This window comes from Diabrotica undecimpunctata, chromosome 7 (genome assembly GCF_040954645.1).
Source record: "Diabrotica undecimpunctata isolate CICGRU chromosome 7, icDiaUnde3, whole genome shotgun sequence".
NCBI lineage: Eukaryota > Metazoa > Arthropoda > Insecta > Coleoptera > Chrysomelidae > Diabrotica > Diabrotica undecimpunctata.
Window position 1 is genome coordinate 149,604,867 of NC_092809.1, and position 19,530 is coordinate 149,624,396.

General features: G+C 32.5%; 2 protein-coding genes across 2 annotated transcripts; one reads left to right on the forward strand and one right to left on the reverse strand.

Annotated features, from left to right (window-relative positions):
• Positions 1 to 51: 51 nt before the first annotated feature.
• On the forward strand, positions 52 to 1,509 carry LOC140446675 (stromelysin-1-like). Its single transcript, XM_072539269.1, has one exon. It carries the CDS (start codon positions 52 to 54, stop codon positions 1,507 to 1,509), a length of 1,458 nt encoding a protein of 485 aa, XP_072395370.1.
• Positions 1,510 to 1,950: 441 nt separating this feature from the next.
• Positions 1,951 to 18,804, reverse strand: LOC140446676 (CLIP domain-containing serine protease B4-like). Its single transcript, XM_072539270.1, has 6 exons — positions 18,557 to 18,804; positions 13,688 to 13,743; positions 10,280 to 10,440; positions 6,258 to 6,433; positions 4,007 to 4,237; positions 1,951 to 2,063 (listed from the first exon to the last, which is right to left on the reverse strand). Exons 1-6 carry the CDS (start codon positions 18,645 to 18,647, stop codon positions 1,951 to 1,953), a joined length of 828 nt encoding a protein of 275 aa, XP_072395371.1. The 5' UTR covers positions 18,648 to 18,804.
• Between the last annotated feature and the right edge of the window lie 726 nt (positions 18,805 to 19,530).

The following is a 19,530-nucleotide window of genomic DNA, read 5'->3' on the forward strand; positions in this document are numbered from 1 at the left end:
GTAACTGTGTGTGCAGAAAATAGCACTCTGGAGTATGCTAGTTCTTTTCTAATGCGTTTCGGATATCTAAATGCGTCAAGTAATGCTATTTCTAGTGTAGATGTGGCCTTAGTTGAATTTCAAGAAAGATACAATCTTCCGGTGACCGGAACATTAAATAATGACACAATGAATTTGATGAATAAGCCTCGATGTTCTGTTGGCGACAATAACTATGCAATTCATTCGAAGTGGAATAAAACGAAATTAAGTTGGTATTTTCCTCAAGCTATTAGTAATCCTAGTTATATAAATCTTGCTGCAGAAGCTTTCGCTAGATGGGAGAAAATATCTAATTTAAAGTTTAAACGAGTAATAATACCTTCTTCAAAACCGGATATTACTATAACTGTGGTGCCAAATAATCATAATTTTCGAGCAAGTTGTCAAGGAACCTCTAAATGTTCATTTACTTTCGATGGTCCTGGAAAAGTATTGGCCCACGCATACTATCCCAGCGCAAACGGTGAGTGTACCGAAATTCATCTTGATGCTAATGAACGGTGGTATGTAGGAAATGGTAGAGCTCCTGATGGTGAAGTCAATTTTTTGGCTGTCCTAATGCATGAAATTGGTCATTCCCTCGGACTGGAACATAGTAATAGTGATTCGTCTATTATGTATGCTTGGTATCAACAAGATGTGCCAAGTTTTGGTGATGATGATAAAAAGGCAATGAGCATACTATATGGACAAACAGAACAACATTCGATACCAACAACAACACCAGTCACGCAAGCGCAAACCAGGAGCTATGTACCGAATACACCTGAACTAAAAAACGGGACCTATTTGCCGAAAACACCTGCAATAAAAAACATATGTCTAATTCAGTATCCCGATTTTATGTTTCTAGCCACATCTCCACAGTTTCCAAATTATCGAATGTACGTTGGGTCTGACAAATATTTATGGAAGTTTGATTTAAATGAAATGCGTCTTCCAAAACATCCAGAATTAATTACCGATTATCTCCCTAAGGAGTTGAGGTCTACGCAAGTTTCACATGTTTTTCAGAATTCCGAGGGACACTTAATAACTGTAAGCAATAATAGGTATTACGCTGCATCTTTCCCCAATTTAAAACTTCAAAAAAGTTTTACTTTTCCTTCTATACCTGCGAGAACCAAAATAAATGCCTTATTTCAAACAAACAGCGGTCAAACATATTTATTGTACAATGATAATTCATTCACTGAATTTAATGAAGCTGGAGATGTCTTAAACCGTGGTCCAATAAATTATCTATTCCCCGGAATACCTGATAAAATAACATCAGCATTCAGGTACACGGATGGGTTTATTTACTTTTTTCAAAACAATACCTATTATAAGTACAGCGAATACATACGTAAAGTTGTAGCAGCAGGAACGTTTAGTTGGGAACTTTTTGGAATACCCTGCCCTGAAGACGGTCTATTAAAACAATTAAAAACTTTATTAAACAAAATTGTAATTATATACGAATAAAGAATGCTGTGTTCTTTCTTAGTGATAGTTCTTTTAATAAAAAATTATATTGTTTATCTTGTTTTATTTAAATTCCAAAATTCAAGTTAAACAAAATTGTAATTATATACGAATAAAGAATGCTGTGTTCTTTCTTAGTGATAGTTCTTTTAATAAAAAAATTATATTGTTTATCTTGTTTTATTTAAATTCCAAAATTCAAATGGTCTGCCGCGCCCTTCATATCTACGAGATCCCAATGCAACGCTTGAAAAATTAAGGTACCGACCGCACATCTGGTTCGCGCACCGTACGACGTGAAAAATTAAGGTACCGACCGCACATCTGGTTCGCGCACCGTACGACCCACCTAAAAATAGGATCGCGCACCGCGCTCGGACGTCACGAAATGCGACGTCTCTCTCTAACACATTGCTTTCCCTATGCTGATAGTCATGGCCGTCACGAACTGACGTCTCTCTCTAACACATTGTTTTCCCTATGCTGATAGTCGTGGCCGTGTTGTTCATCTACTGTTATCGTAAACCACAATCTCACAATTTTGTTCATAATACCTATTGCGACAACGATAGTTCAGAAAAAGAAATAGAAATCGAAGTTGATCAGGATTTTTTTAGAACAAGTGCCGCTGACAACGTTACAGTTTACCAAGTAGCAAATAAACCGCTTCTTTACGCGCATATTGAAAATTTGAATATAAAATTATTAATTGATTCAGGGGCAGCTATATCAATATTGAAACCAGGTAAAATTTTAGACTCTTATCACTTTAATCATGAAAATTTTGAAATATTTGGTATTAATAACGAACCAATTCAGGTTACAAAGAGCGTAAACTTTAAGTTATTTTCGGGTGTTCAAAAATTCTATATAGTTGACATAAATTCTCCTTTTGATGGAATACTTGGTTATGATTTTTTAGAAAAGAATAAATGTGTTATTGACTTTGGTTTAAATACTTTATTTGCTAATCGCGAGGAAATCCCATTGTTTCAATCTGATCAGGAACATAATATACTTAGTGTAAATAATATACACGAACATCAAGTCCGAAGTAATAATGTTATTGACGTAACTGAAAAAATCGATACTATTGTAAGTAGGTAAACTAAAATTAGAAGCTCTGCCAAGAATTCGATTAAACCATGTTCATCAAAAACAAAATGAATATACCGAATTTGAGAATATTAAAACTAACTTAAATTTAAATAATTTCTCCTACTCTAATGAGCAAATCTTAGACGTTAACAATAAGAATATTTTATATCTATACGATGAGAATGACAGAAATGTATATCATTTCGAAAATTTCATTTTAATAATGTAAAACCATTTTATGATGCGATTAACTAAACGAAGTTGAAGTGTAACACGACAAGTAGTAGATATGAGCTTTAATTATCCATATTATAAAGGAATTTTAATCAATAATGACTGCAATATATAATTCGATTACCTTGTGGTACACTTCATCTACGGCTTTCTCATAACAACAAAAGTAGAATAAGTTATTGCCGGTTGGTTTTTTTTTGTTCCATGTGAACCTAACTGCCCTGTACGGAGTATGAGAGGCTCTTCACTACAAGTCAAAACTTCGAAGCTGCAAAAGAAGCCCTTCTTGGACACCCCAGCTTCGGTCTTCAGGAGGGAGGTGTTATGGCGAGCACGCCACTGTGTGTGTGTGTTTTATCTCAATATTCAGACTACTTAGAAGATGATAAACATCCACGCTGAGTATCTCGAGGTGTTTACGATATTATCAAGAACTATGAGAGGTTTTTAGGATAGTTTGTAATTCTTAAGTTAGTATAGTTTTATACCCTAAACTGTTAACATCTAAATAAATTTGTGCATTTCATTCAGAGTTACGTTATTTAATTCTCCAACGAACACACATCATTTTATAGAGAATAAAAGTTTTATACCTGTATAATTGTTGGGGTTGGATATACAGAAGAATTTTGAAAATACCTTGGAGAGACAAAGTAACAAATAGTAAAGTTCTTCGAAGAATAAACAAAGAACGGGAGGTGTTGATCACCATCAAGAGAAGAAAGTTGGAATATTTTGGTCATGTGCACCGCCTCCGTGTTATTCGGTTTTGCTGTGAGAGTAGCATAAAATGAGTCGATGATATCTATGAAAACAGGAGATACCATAGATAAATTAAGACAATTGCCTAACATAGTTTCACGAATGAAAAGCACAAATACTCCATTGCACTTTTAAAGTACAGAATGGACTCGCTACTGCAACTCTACTAAGTAAGCTTTTATCGACAGTGATAAAATTTAAATATTTGTGATAGTTTTTTCAAATTTTTTTACGGCACATATACGTAAAATTTTAATAGAAGATTATAATACCATCTATAATTAATACTTTATGAAGTTTGGTAAAAGTTGCCAAATTTTTAATTTAGTATCGGATACTTTATAATGGTATCCGTTAATTATTTATGTATTGTTTTGTATTACATTAATTGATAAGTACTTACTTGCACACCTGTCCTCAGGATAGCCTTCTGAACATAAATGAAAATTAGTTAATTTGACACCAAAATTTTGCTCGTACGTTTTAAAACATTTTAGCTGATCACTAATTGTAGCCTCCGTCTTCAATTTCTTATTATACGTGCTATTCGCCATTGACCATCCTATTTCAATAACTTTGTCACCAGCTTTAGCTATTTCATTCAGTTTTGGCAAGCAGACTGGTGAAATATTGTCTAAAAAAATGTTCCAACATTATTAGCATATACCAAATTTTTCATATAATTCAAAATATAATTTTGTATTGTTAAAACTAGTCGTAAAAACTACTGTTAAACTGTTATGATTATAATCAACCTTTGGTCTAGCTCGTACCAAAACACCCAACATTTAACTTTAATTTTCGACAACAATTTTACTAGTCACGATTTAATTATTTTACATTTTAAAATAACTGCTTAGTCTTCACCAGAGTTAAACTAATATTTTATACTCATGGTTAAAAAACAACTATGGGTGTAAAAGCACCTATAATAACTTCAATGAAGATGCTACTTAACATCGTTATAGTGTCATTAATATATTATAAATCACAACGATATTTATGTAAGAAAAGACTTTCTGCATCTATTTACATAGCTAATTTCAATTACTTTTAATGTAATTATTTTACACGTATTTTGTAATTTACCAGTCAAAATTTTACCTTATAATATATATATATATATATATATATATATATATATATATATATATATATATATATATATATATATATATATATATATTGTTATGATGTTTTATTTGTGAATGATGAGCAGTGAGTGTTCTTTAATAATATATATAGGGTTTTTATGGCGGTTCTCAAAGAATTAGTTTGTAAGCACTTTTTTAAATTATCTTTATTATATCTATTATGAAACACACATATATATCTAACATAACCAATGCAAAATTTAAAATAAACTATCTTTAAATTGAAATTCTTATGAAACTAATTAAATTATATAGACAATGTAAAATTTAAACTATCTTTAAAATTGAAATAATTATGACACTAACTAATTTATATTAACAAAATTTTGTACCTTTCTTTCACTGAATGCCTAAATGAAAATGTTCTCCAAAATAAAGATTTTAATCACCACTCAATGTCTTCGTTCTCAGCCTCGGTTATCCTTATTTTTGTGAAATTACTTTTTCCAATTATCAGCTTCCACCAATTTAAAATATTTTTCTTCTTAACAGCATATATTCGTCTTTTTAATATACCAATATCCAATCACCAAATATATTATATAATTTTAATTTTCAATTAATACTTTCTTCCATTATCCAATTACCATTTTTACATAACATAATTTTTAATCTTCAATAATATTATCTTTATACTGTTTCTTAATCTTCATTGAACTTATTATATTGAATATCTGGACCTTCTGACTATCTTGAACTTACTGAACAATTGACTTCACTAACTAAATGTCTATCTTCTAACTAACTTTCTTACTAACTGACTGGCCTCATAGTAACTGTAACTGAACTGATAACTGATAACTGATCACTGATAACTGATGCCAAATCACCGGGTATTTATATATTTTTCCATGTTCCAGAATCATCTGGCCAGAAATCATGTTCGATTTGTTCCATCTCCTACATGTCTGAATTTTCTGGAACAGTCCATTTCGCAAACAAAGCCATCTCCGGTGATCTAGAGAATTCCTTACTTTTCTATCCAGAATTTTATCGACATTTAGGCTTTTCAGATCAGAATATAAACTTAAATCAGTGACTATATATAAACTAAACATTTTTAAACTAACATATTATTATAACCCCACTTATATTCGTAAATTCTTATTCAACCGTCATTTAAATGTATAGTTGGTTGTCTATGCACATGGCTCACTTAAATATATTTACAATATTATAATTATAAAAAAAATACTTTTTATATGCTAATTTCTTAAAAATGCCCTCACATAAATAATTTTTATAATATTCTCTAGTATATAACTTATTAAAATAACGAAATACTTTTTATATCTAATATTATCTAGTATATAACTTATAAATTAATTTTTTAAACAATATCATTTCAACATATATATATATATATATATATATATATATATATATATATATATATATATATATATATATTATATATATATATATATATATATATATATATATATATATATATATTATTTAGCTATCAGATATCGTTATTCTCTAATATTTGGGACTTACCAGTTGATTTAATATCTTTATTCAACCGAATCAAAGCAATATTATCTTTGGTGAGACCATCCTCAACTCCATAACCTGGATGTAAAATTACTTTTTCGATATCGACATCAACGTAATCATTTTGGTGGCAGTTTTCGCTAGGTAGGCAGTTGTGATCTCCTAAGCGAATTTTGTCTCTATAATATAAAATGAAATGTGATGATATATAAACGTTATAATAATAGGTATATGTTCTCATATATATGTATATATAAGGAGAGAGAGAGAGAGAGAGAGAAAGAGAGACGGTATACATACGAATAGATCTTATTGTTTAAAACGAAATTGATAATTTAATTTTAAGCATGCCAAGGCGGTGTCAAAGTGTAATTAACGCTGCTGAAGAAAACACAAGATGTTTTCTATTGACTTTTGTGTTATAGTATCACGAATAAAGTACGGGATACCGGCAACAATACATTGGCTTATATAGTACAGTCTTTACAGTAGGTATCCTGTCCTATACAGAAAAATGCAAGCGGGTGTGGGGTAATACTGCACTTTTGTTTCATTGGTGGTGTATTGGCTAAGTCGTGCAGGATACGATACTGCAGTGAAACCACAGACTTATACTTCGTGGTGGTTAATGCATGCTGATGATGTAGTGTTGGTAGAAAATAGTGAAAGCGACTTAAATACAAAAACTGGAACAGTGAAGACAAGGCTCTTGAGTAAACTGGTTTAAAATTTTTGGTTGCTTTTAAAGATGGAGAGTACAAATACAATGATATATTTTAATGGTGAACTAATTGTCAAAAGTAATAGTTTTAAGTACCTAGGATCGGTGTTAGAGAGTCATGGGGGAATAGATGGAGATGCTTGCAGTAGAGTTAGGGCTGGGTGAATAAAGTGGAAAAAAGCGAGTGATATGTTGGGAGACAGGAAAATTCTAATAAAGCTGAAGGGAAAATTTTATAAAACAGCTGTAACACCAGATATGATGTGCGGAATTAAATATTGGGCGATTCAAAAGAAAGAGAAACAACGAATGTATGTGGCGGAAATAAGAATGCTTAGATGGATAAGTGGAGTCACAAAAAAGAATAAAATTAGGAATGAGTACATTAGAGGACGTCTACGGGTGGCATCATTTATTGCCAAGATGATGGAGCATATGTTAAGACGGTTTGTTCATGTTTAATGTAAAGACGTTAATCACCCAATACAAGGAATTCCTGATCTGTGCGTTTCTGGAAGTAGAAGGAGAGAAAGACCAAAAAAAAGGCTTAGGCAGGACATGTCGGTAAAGGGTATTAATATTGATATGACCCAAGATACACACTACAGAGAAATTATATCACACTAAATTAACCCATTATTACCTAGCATGCCATATCTGCTACAGAAAATGGTACTGTATTTAAAAATTAATTTCAGATTTTCTGAAAGTTTTAGATGTTTGCAAACCTCATTTCATATTAGTATTTTATGTTGCCTAGATGATAGTGTACACTTAGTTAATATTTTGTGCATGGTATATGTACAGTTTAATAACCTAAAAAATGTTCAAAATGTTGTAAGAATAAAAATGAGTATAAAGCCAGGTATAAAGCATGGTCTGATAACTGCAGTTTAGTTTAATACTTATATTTTGTAATTATTTTATAAGCCTTTGTTTATTAGCTTACCATATATGGCACTTTAGGCTAAACGAGTCTGTTTTTTTTTTAGTTGAGTTTTTAGTTTAAGTTCTTCAAGAACTTACGGATATCATTGAATCTGACACAATGTGTCAGATGAAGATTCAGCTGAGGAAGACTGAAGCTTTGTTAGACAATTTGTCAAGTCAACAGTTACAAGCATAAGCCGAAGCTGTTTCTCTAAGCGGTAGAAGGATAAGTTCTAAACAGCATGAAGAAAATTTACCAACCAAGATAATTTAAGAAGAAAAGGAAATTTACCAACTACTTCTCACACAAAACAAAATAAAGAAAACAAAATATGTAATTGGGCAAAAGATACAGATTTGGCTTATACCCTGAGGAACAATAATTTCCGAGTACAGAAATATACGCAATATCAAGATATGACAGCTGTGGATATTTTCGAAAAAAATTTTGATGATGAAGTGGTTGAGTATTTAGCGAATGAAAGTAATACATATGAGTTATTCATAAATTGTCCGAATCCAAAGATTACAGTGAGCGAAATAAGATGTTTTCTTGGTATACTCATTGTTTCTGGATATTGATCTTCCTTCTAGAATAATGTTTTGGGATTCAGGTAAAGCTGTAAGAAATAATATGGTATACCAAGCTATGATATAAATAACAAGCTATGAAACGTGACCTTTTTGACCAAATTATGAGATTTGTGCACTGCAGTGACAACAGAAACCTATACAAAGATGATAAAATATGTAAACTTCGACCTTTGATGAATTTACTGAAAGACAGATTAATAAAATATTTTGTATTCGAAAGAGAAATTGATTATGATGGGTCCATGATTGAATATTTTGGTCGCCATGGGTGCAAACAATACTTCCGTGGCAAACCAATAGGTTTGGGTACAAATTTTGGTCTCACGACACTAAAAAAGGATATTTGATCAATTTTAAAGTATACCAAGGATCTACTTCAAACGCCAATGAGAATGATTAAAAACAGTATGAATAAAGCAACAGCACCTCTCATATTACTTATAAATGATCTAGATATTGAAGGCAGAGAGCTACCGTTTAGATTTTATTTCGATAATTTGTTTACGTCTACGAATTTGCTTATATACATGACAGAACATAATTACGGTGGAACTGGAACAATTAGAGAAAACCAAGTTTCCATACTTGTCCTTTAAAATCGGTAAAAGAAATGAAGAAGACTGATAGAGGAACATACGACTACAGTGTATCAAAAAATGATTCGATTAGGGTTGTACGATGGAAAGACAATTCCGTTGTCACTGTGGCATCTAATGGGGTATTTCCTCTAACGTCAGCAAACAGTGTGCTTCTCATAAGAAAAAGATAGCAATTCCACGAATCTGACGCTATAATCCAATATAACAATTACATGGGAGGCACTAATCAGATGGATGCTAATGTCAATGTGTATCGGATTGGAATTAGAGGAAAAAATGGTGGTTTTCCATCTTTACATGGTTGTTGGATGTCAACATTAAAAACGCATGGATTTTTGCCAGAAGTATTGGGAAAAAAATTGCCAACTTCAGTTTAGAAGGAAAATAGCTTAATGCTACTTATTAAAATACAAAAATCTACCTAAAGGTTTTGCCTGTCCTTTAACATCTGCTGGGGACTACTTGCCGTACGAACGCAATGCCAAAAATGTGATAGTGGGTTATGAATTACATGTTTTGCTTCCTTTCATAGAAAAAAATACTTTATACTTATTTGTTTACTGTTTAAATGTTTAGGTTTCTTAAGTTTAATTTAATTTTTTAACAAATTTTCACAAAAAAGACGTTATTTCAACATACCTTAAATTCCTACCGTTCCATATAAGGCACGGCCTCTAACTCAAAAAATATTTAAACAAATGTGCTAGTTTAAGTTATAAATTGCTTAGAATATGTGTCTCATGTGTATATTTAAAAATTAGTACTGCAACTTAAAAAAAATAATTCAGATAATAATTGGTTAAAAATAAGTTCATTTCTGACTAATTAAACATTATAACGGTATGTCACTTAGACATTTTTGATGTATTTAGTTACTGAAATAAAAATTAGATACCCATAGTAGGTAGGACATCTGGCTAAAGTTGAAATAAACGAAAGATGTGAATAAGTATGTCAGCAAAATCGATGTGTCTAACTAGCACGAAGCTGCAAATAATGGAAAGCTAGACTAAGGAAATTCGGGGCTTAACTAGAACAGATGGCGATGATAATGACAAACATAATTAAATAAGGAAAGCCTAGTATAAACGTTTTGAAAGAAAATTTTTCTTATAAAAAGATACTTAAAATATGTATATTAAAATACAGCTAATACAACATAAAAAACATATGATACTTACATATTTCTTTGTGGTTCTAAGCATCTGCCTGTTGTCAAAATGTACCTTTTGTTGATCAAAACACCATCACAATAAAATTTACCAGGAGAATTGCTGAATGAAATTCTAGCCGACCACGGAAACTCATGATTTCCCACAAGTGAAGACGAATTACTTGGAACCTTAAATTGTTAACACGAATTGAATTACAATATAATTATTATTGTGAATTTATGGGTTGGAAAAAGTGTTTAAAAATCTTTTTTTTTTTTTTTTTTTAACAATTTCCGAGTTGAAAGATCGCTGATATATCCTGGTAAAGCTTTAAAAATTTTACATCTAAGACATCTAAGAACTTAATTTTAATGAAGCTATCTAAGTCAAAAGTTTCAATTAACTAATCTGGATTTATCTAGTGAGTTATTTTTTGCATTATTTTTGTTTCCACTTTATCGGTTACTTTTGTTTGCTGCTCTTGAAAAATTTATTAAAAATATTAAATAAATAGGTATGAATGCGAAAAAGTACGAAATTACTCGTTACCGTAATATCAAAAATATATAATTCTCTTAACGTGCCCCATCCCTAAGGACATTAGCGATCATCATGGCCCATTTGACTCTATCTGCAGCCGTTCTGAAAAGTTTTATTGACGTTTTCCCACACCATTGTCTCAGACTTTTTAGCCAGGACATGCGTCTTCTCTTCGGTCCTCTTTTGCCTTCCACCTTCCCTTGTGTGACCAGTCGCATCAATTCGTATTTCTCGTTTCTTAGTATGTGACCAAAGTAGCTCATTTTTCTTTTTTTTATATCCTATATATCCTAACAGAGAAATACTTAAAACCTGAAAGAACAAATAAAAAGAAATGGATGACGGAGGAGATTCTATGTATGATGGAAGACAGAAGAAACGCTAGAGATAATAAGAATTACTACAACAACATAAATAACGAAATAAAAAGGGCTATTAAAACAGCAAAAGAAAATTGGTTTAGCTTGAAGTATACAGAGATAGAGTCATTACAACAAAAACATGATTCATTTAACCTCCATAAAAAGATAAAAGAAGCGGCAGGCTTATATAAACACAAGAACACTGGATTCCTGACAGATAATCAGGGAAACATAGTACTGGAAATAGAGCATAAAAGAGATATTTGGATTAAATACGTAGAAAAAACTTTTGAAGATATACGAAGTAACACTGGTATTACAACAAACACCAATTGCGAATCTGGACCACCATTTACAGTCGAAGAAGTAAAATATGCCATAAAAAGCACCAAAGATGGTAAAGCAGTAGGCCCTGATAATTTTCACTCAGAATTCTTAAAACTTATGGACTATGTTGGCATAAAATGGTTGACAAATATATTTAACAGTATATATGATACGGGCGTGGTTCCCCAAGAGTGGTTAGTGTCAACTTTTATAAATCTTCCAAAAAAACCCAATGCGAGAAAGTGCGAAGACTATAGAATTATAAGCCTTATGAGCCATTTACTTAAAACATTTCTAAAGGTCATTCACAAAAGAATATATACAAAATGTGAGGAACAACTAACAAGAACACAATTCGGATTTCGTGATGCTCTGGGAACACGGGAGGCCCTTTTTGCTGTACAGGTGCTATTTCAGAGATGCAGGGATGTGAATTGTGACATATACGTATGCTTTATAGATTACCAGAAGGCATTTGACAGAGAAAAACATGACAAATTAATGACTCTAATGCAAGAAATTGGAATTGACAACAAAGATCTTAGAATTATCAGAAACATTTACTACAATCAAACGGCCAAAATCAAAATAGAAGACCAGTTAACTGATAAAATTGCAATAGAACGTGGAGTACGACAGGGCTGTATTTTGTCTCCATTGTTGTTCAACATTTATTCTGAATGGATATTTAAGGAAGCTTTAGACGGTTGTGCGAAAGGAATACTAATAAACGGTGAATGGTTGAATAACATTAGATATGCAGATGACACTATAGTTTTTGCCGATAATCTGAATGACTTACAGATATTAACAAATCGCACAACAGAAGTCAGCAACAGATACGGACTAGCTCTTAACATAAAGAAAACCAAATTTATGACAATTAGTAAAAAACCCATACTAAACGCTCAACTTACAATCAACCAACAGAATATCGAAAGAGTCGAGCAATATACATATCTAGGCACCAATTTAAATAGCCAATGGGACCACTCAACAGAAATTAAACAGCGAATAATAAAAGCAAAAGCAGCATTCGTTAGAATGAGAACTATTTTCAACAGTCGAGACATATCATTAAAAACAAAATGCCGTCTATTGAACTGCTACATATTCACAGTTCTGCTCTACGGAATGGAAGCATGGACACTGACTGTTGTATCTATGAATCGGCTCGAAGCTTTCGAAATGTGGTGTTATAGGCGCATCTTACGTATATCCTGGGTTAACAGAGTTACTAATGTGGAGGTCCTGCGTAGAATGGGGAAAGAATGTGAAATTCTCATGACCGTCAAAACTAAAAAGTTAGAATATCTAGGACATGTAATGAGAAATCAAGAACGTTACGGCCTTCTCCAGCCGATTCTCCAAGGGAAAGTAAATGATAAGAGAGGACCGGGAAGAAGACGCATTTCCTGGCTTCAAAATTTACGAAAGTGGTATAACACGACTACCACTGAACTGTTCCGCGCTGCAATAAATAAAGTAAAGATAGCCGTGATGATCGCCAACATCCGGAACGGATAGGCACTTTAAGAAGAAGATATCCTATATAATTATATACTATATAAAGTACGTGCTTAATTGTAGTAAGATGCAGTTCACACTACTTCTTCTTTAAGTGCCGTCTTCCGATCGGAGGTTGGTCATCACTATCTACCGCTGCTCTGAAGAGTTCTATAGAACTGCATTTAAACCAGTCCCTTAAATTCTTCAATCATGACACTCTCCTTCTTCCTATACTCCTTTCTCCTCTTATCTTTTCATTTATTATCAACCTTAGCAGTTCATATCGCTGTCCCCTTATTACGTGTCCCAGATATTGTAACTTTCTTATTTTTATTGTGTTAGTTTTCTTCTGTATCCATGCTATTCTAAGCATCCTTCTGTAACACCACATTTCAAAGGACTGTAACTTATCTATGTGTTCTTGCTTTAATGTCTAGCTTTTTACAGTTAATACTACACTGGCAATAAATATCCGAAATTCTTTTTAGGTTATAATAATGAAAATATCTCCGATATAACAGACATTATACTGAAATGATGGCATTTCCTGGGACAAATTGTTCCGGAAGCAAACTGTTCGCTTAGGGAGTTATCTAGTTGACCATAAAATACACTAATGTTTATAATATTTGCCATATTGGAATGGATTAATTGGTCATTGAATGAAATTTTGATGTGAAGTAAATAATATACTTACCGAGTGTCCACATTCAGCATCAGGAATTAAAGGATTTCTAGAAAATTGACTTTGCACTACAACAAAAAATAATTTTTCGATCAAAAAAGTAGATTTAGAAATAAATTCTTTAAAAAACTTTAAACTAAGCTCTTGCAAGATATTTCAAAACAGAATGATTGGTAATTATATCACAATAATTTTCTAACAGTGTGCAAAATATAGATTGTCTTTATAGTTGTAGCATTTTATTTTGAAGTCCCCTCGTATATGTGTTAATTGAAATCCCCTTATATATGCATTATAATAACGAAGAATTTTTTTAATGTTTCTTAGTTCATATCCTTCAATTTAAAAACCCAAATAATCTTTTTCGTTCTTTTTAGGTCGCCGCCGTCGATAATAAATCGTTTTATTGTTTGTTTATGTCACAAGCGCAAATTCTTCGATATTCCTTTGTTCAAACCGCCCGATATTGCGTTTTCAAATTTATTTACGTCTTAATTTCCGTTGTGTTTAGTTTAAACCCTAAGTGCTACGTTTGTTCTAACTTATGCGAGCAATTTTTAAAGATAATTTCGTCACTTTCGTTGGAGCCGCGGTGAAGAGCGGTGATCTGATCTCCAGCGTCATGTCCAAATTCAATTTGAATTTGTAGTTTACTGTTTTTGTCCCTTTTCAGGGAAATCTTCGTCTTACCAATGGAAATCAATTTTAGTAGCAGTTAATCGTCTAATTATACCTGTTCCGGTTGTTTAAGATTAAGAGGCAGAGTCATAAGTTTTGTGCTCAGTGCCGGCTTCGGCCTCAAATGGTCGATCCAATTTGCAGTGTGAGATCCATTTCCTTTTGTTCGTGTGTTCGTGTCCAGAATTCAACTCCAGTTTCCAACCTCAGGAACTTGTTTTTGTATTATTGTGAAATCCAGGTAACATTTTGTTGTGTAAATTTAAAGTAAAGCAGACATTTTTTTAAAAAAGTAATAATTGCTTTCATATAAAAAAAAATTGTAATATTTAAAGTAGTAAATTTTATGGTTTGACTTTAACTGTCAATTTATTTGTTTTGTTTTCTTTAAAAGAAAGGTTAACTTACATGTAAATTTTGTAAGTTTTTGTAGTATCTCCAACTCCTGGAAATTGTAAACAGATGACACATGTAAGTTTTTTTTATATTTTTGTATTTTGCGACTATTGTGGTAATATTTTGTATTGTCTTTTTTGAGCATTTTTGTGTTCTCAATGTTTTGTAACTGTTTGTGGTGACTCAAAGATAAACGTTAAATTTTGTTTCTTAACATTTGTTTATTTTTTTTAACTAACCCTTTTTGTTGAGTTTCCATTTGAAAAAGATATGTTTTTTTATGTTTAATAATTATATCTCCAGTTACAACTAGGTTCAGTAAAAAGTTTTTCGACAAATCTGTCTTTATGAGCTAAGTAAGCAAATCTTTATCGTTTACTATTTTGGTTCCAGAAGAATCATCATTTTATGGAGGTCACCTTTTTCGTTGTGTTGTCTGTCGACGCTCAGCTACCTTTAAAGAGATTTGCGAGCAATACAGAGATTACGTAATTGCCTATAACGGAACAGCGACTGTTATATTTAATAAATACCAGCAAGGAAACATAAGATGAAGAACACCTACGCAGAGTACATTTTGGCATTAGAAATAAAAGTTGAAGACTCTATCCCTGACTAACCTGTATCCCTGTAAATATAAATCAAAGTGAATTTTAAGCTAACGCTAATAACAAAATGGGTCCTATTTCACTTCTAACAGTACACTTGCAAAAATGTGGTTGCACAGTTCATCTAGCATCGAGTAACGCTTACTCATTAATAGTTTTAACAACTATTGATGAAGCTAAGCAAGTTGTTGAAGCTTATGTTGTTGGTAATGACACGGACCTATTAGTTTTGTTGACTGTCCACGCACCATCAGAGAAAAAATTGAAAATGGTGATACCAAAGAAATACAATTAGCAGGAAAAAGTCTACACTATTGCTGACTGTCAGCCAAGCATTGATATTATGAAGGATATACTTTTTCTAATAAAGGCATTTACAGGATGTAACACGGTATTAGCTATCTATAAGAAGGGGAAAATTCTTCCAAGCCAACGGCGCTCTTCGTAGTAAACTTCTAGTCTTTAAAGACCACAAAGCGGACTCCAGTCCAGCAGTTGACTCTGGAAAACATTTCCTTCTTACGATATTTGTTGTCAGGAACATATAAGATCTAGATTGTTTCTAGATACAGATCAGTCTTAATTGAAGGCTCTTGCAAAGCAGCTTATACATTATTTGCTCAAGTTAGCTGCCCTACCCCCATTTCAGGATATTCCAGCCAGAATTCATTTAGACCCTACCAACAGTTACAGCAGTAACTGAAACTGAAGAAGAAAATAAGAAGAGCGGTGTTAAAAGAAGATTAACGAACACCAATTACAACAGTACGTGCTGCAGCTCCCGAGAAATTACTCTCTTGTAATGTGTACTTGCAAAAATAAATGCATCCGAAAGAGTAGGTATGGAAAGAGTGGTCTAAACTGCCTAAGCATATGTAGCAACTGCCTAGGATGTGATAATAGACTCACAACCATTATAGACGAAGATATAGAAGATGAGGATGTTCTACATGAAGGGAAATAAAACTGATGAATAAGTTTAGTTGAACTGATAAAGAAGTTTACTAGATACACATTGCAATATAGCCATCATAGCCATCAGACAGTGTCAGAAAGTTCAGAGTAGATATCTCCCTACCACAGTTTTATATTGCCTAGCTCTCTGGAAGTCTATTTCCTCTTAGAAGGTAGCGCCTCTTGAGAAGGTGGTAGGGTTAACGTTCCTTCAAGGGCTTATCGCTAACATACCATTGGCCACTGAATAAGCCAATTGCATTTACAAAACACAATTCTGGTAAAAAAATTAGTTTCCTCAGTTAGGATATTATCATTTGCCCCTAAAATATAACAAATATGAAAAAGCTCCACTTTTAAACCCTTCGTAACTCCGGAACGGTTGATTTTAGAATAATTATGCATTTGACCTTTCTTGTTTTGAATTTCATGTAAAACATTTTTGTATAAAACCTTTTTTACGCTAGACCGTAGAGTTTTCGAAATATTTGCGAATTACCTAAAAAACTACTAATTTACTGATTTCGTCCCCCACTCCCGCTCAAAACCGATGCTCGAAATAGTGTAACTTTTTACTGAACTATATCTGGAACATATTATAGAACAATTTGGTGTTAGAAAATAACTTTTACTTTGGATGTCAGTGTTTGAGTCCAATTATACCGTACTAATTGAGAATATGTAAAATCTTCGACGAAGATAGCGCGAGTTGAAAAGTTAGAAAAAAATAGAAGAACGGAGTGTGCAAAAAAGTATACAGAGAGTACATTGCACAAAGCTCAACTTGAGGTCTTGCAATTTTTTAAATGACGGATTTATTTTTTTATTTATGTTTATATTTATGTATACAAATATTAATGCATATATATATATATATATATATATATATATATATATATATATATATATATATATATATATATATATATATATTCTCCTAAAAATAATAAACGATTTTTTAAGTTTTTCTTTATATTTTTTAATTAGTCCATTTCAGGACAAAAAGTAAGAAATGGGGCCAAAAAAGAGACGGGGGTATTTGAGACGGGGTGTGATAGTATAAATGTAAACAATTTATTGTGTTAGTACTTAAGGATAATGAAAGAATGATCAGTGTACCATGGATGAGTTTTGGATGGCTGCAGCAGTTCGATCACAGTCTGGCGAGACTAAAACAATAGTATATAAGACCAATAGACACCGGGGTGTGTGAGGGCAATATACACCTGAGAATGCACACCCCAACATACGCACACATAGTATTAGTTTAGAGTATTTAAAAAAATAAAACCCAAAAAAATATATACGGAGTGAGTGAGAGAATTATACACTTGAGAATGCACACTTCATAGGTAAGTTAGATTAGTAGTAGTATTTAAGACAAAAAAAAAACAAAAGAAATCGCTCACTGTCTAAACAAAACCAGTTCTTCATCAGAACACCGAATGCCATCTGCTGTTTCGTATAAAAACTTAAAAACCCCAATTAAAAAGTATAAAAGCTCATCAGGCCTTTCATACCAGCAGTCAGGCATAGGCCCTTCAGGCAGATCGAATGCTGATCCTATCGCGATTTCCGAGCACCGAAGTCATGTGCGGTATACATGGGCTCGGTAGCCGGACCCTACTCGGATGCTCTGGGAGCGAAGAGAACAAACTTTATTTTGCCAATTCGACGGCTGAGTGTACGAGCACACACTCTTTTTCGGACAGAGAGTCATTAGCCCAGGCTGGTGGCTCTCAGTTCGAACCACACGCTTTTTTTTTAGGGACACCAGTCTCGATGTCAAGTTAGAGTAACTTCTATAGAGTTAGTAAAGTAAATAGGCAGAAACGCCGCTATGTGTGCTACCCCTACAGTTAGGTGGCTAAACCACAGTCAATAAAAACAGAGGGTGTTCCATTACCCAAAGCACCCAAAGTAACTTTCGGATCATAAGCCTCCTCAGGTAGGTCACCCGCTGAGGAAGGGTGGAGGCAAAGTCTGGGGGTCAGATAGGTACCACTTCAATAGCGAAGTATGACCGGTTTCATCTTCGGACATGTATATCCCACTTTATAATAGTATACACATGTTCCTTAGGGACAGGGTTGATCACATGTGTGTGTGTGTGTGTGATCAGTGTACCTTAACAAATGTTTAAAAGCAAAACGTATTCTACAAAAAGAAATCACACTAGTTTTTGCATCAAATTTCAATACAACAATAAATACGATATAATCAAAAATATATAATAAATACTTACGCGAATTGCCGACATAAGCAAACAAAATCAAAATTAAAAATATGGTTGAATTTTTTGCACTCATGTTAATGAATATCCGCAGAACTTTCATTAAAAACTAATAGCAAATCTGTTCTTACTAGCTATTTGTACTCTGTAATTTAACAAGAAGTCTTTCTACGAAAAACAATTTGTAACATTTCATGAAAAGAATAGATGTAAAACACAGAAAATACTGCTTATTTTTAATGGTTGACAAAGCACGACTAATAAATATAAATTTTGGAAAAATTATTTAGTCAGCAATAATAAAAAAACATTTTGGAATTATTGTGTCATTAACTTTTGACATTAAAGATAATATAATACAAAATTTATCTTATTCTGAATTATGTTTAATAGTACATGGAATACGTTTATAGTATAGATAGAAGTGCATATAAATGAGAGTATCATCATATTAGTATACAGAATATAAATATTGTTCTGAAGCTATTTTCTTGTAGCATCTCAGTCTAATTACTATTTTTATTGGGAATAAGCCCCAATTTAAGTATAAAATAAGTTTATTTTTGATGTTTTGATTTCCATATCGCAACTCGTTGCCAAAATACAAAACAAACAATAATATATTAAACAAATTTTGGTTTTTGTTACTTGTTGAAAAATGTTTCTAATCATTTAAAGGGTTGACACTATCCAAGTGTACTTGGTTAAAGTCTGCTTGGACGTTGCGCGCGCATCACTTGGAAGCTACTTTGATCATGTCACCTATTCATCCAAGTACACATGTATCAACAGGTTCTATCCAAGTTAAGTATGACGCTGGCCAAGTTCCTTGCCAAAAATCGAAAACGAGAAGTAAATACAAAAAGAAAATGGTCTGAAAGGGAAAGTGTTAGATTCATGAAGTTATTCGTCGTGCCGAATTGCCCATGAATTGCCGATTGGATGAAATTTCCACCGAATCGGAAAAATCATTGTCTTCTGTCTTT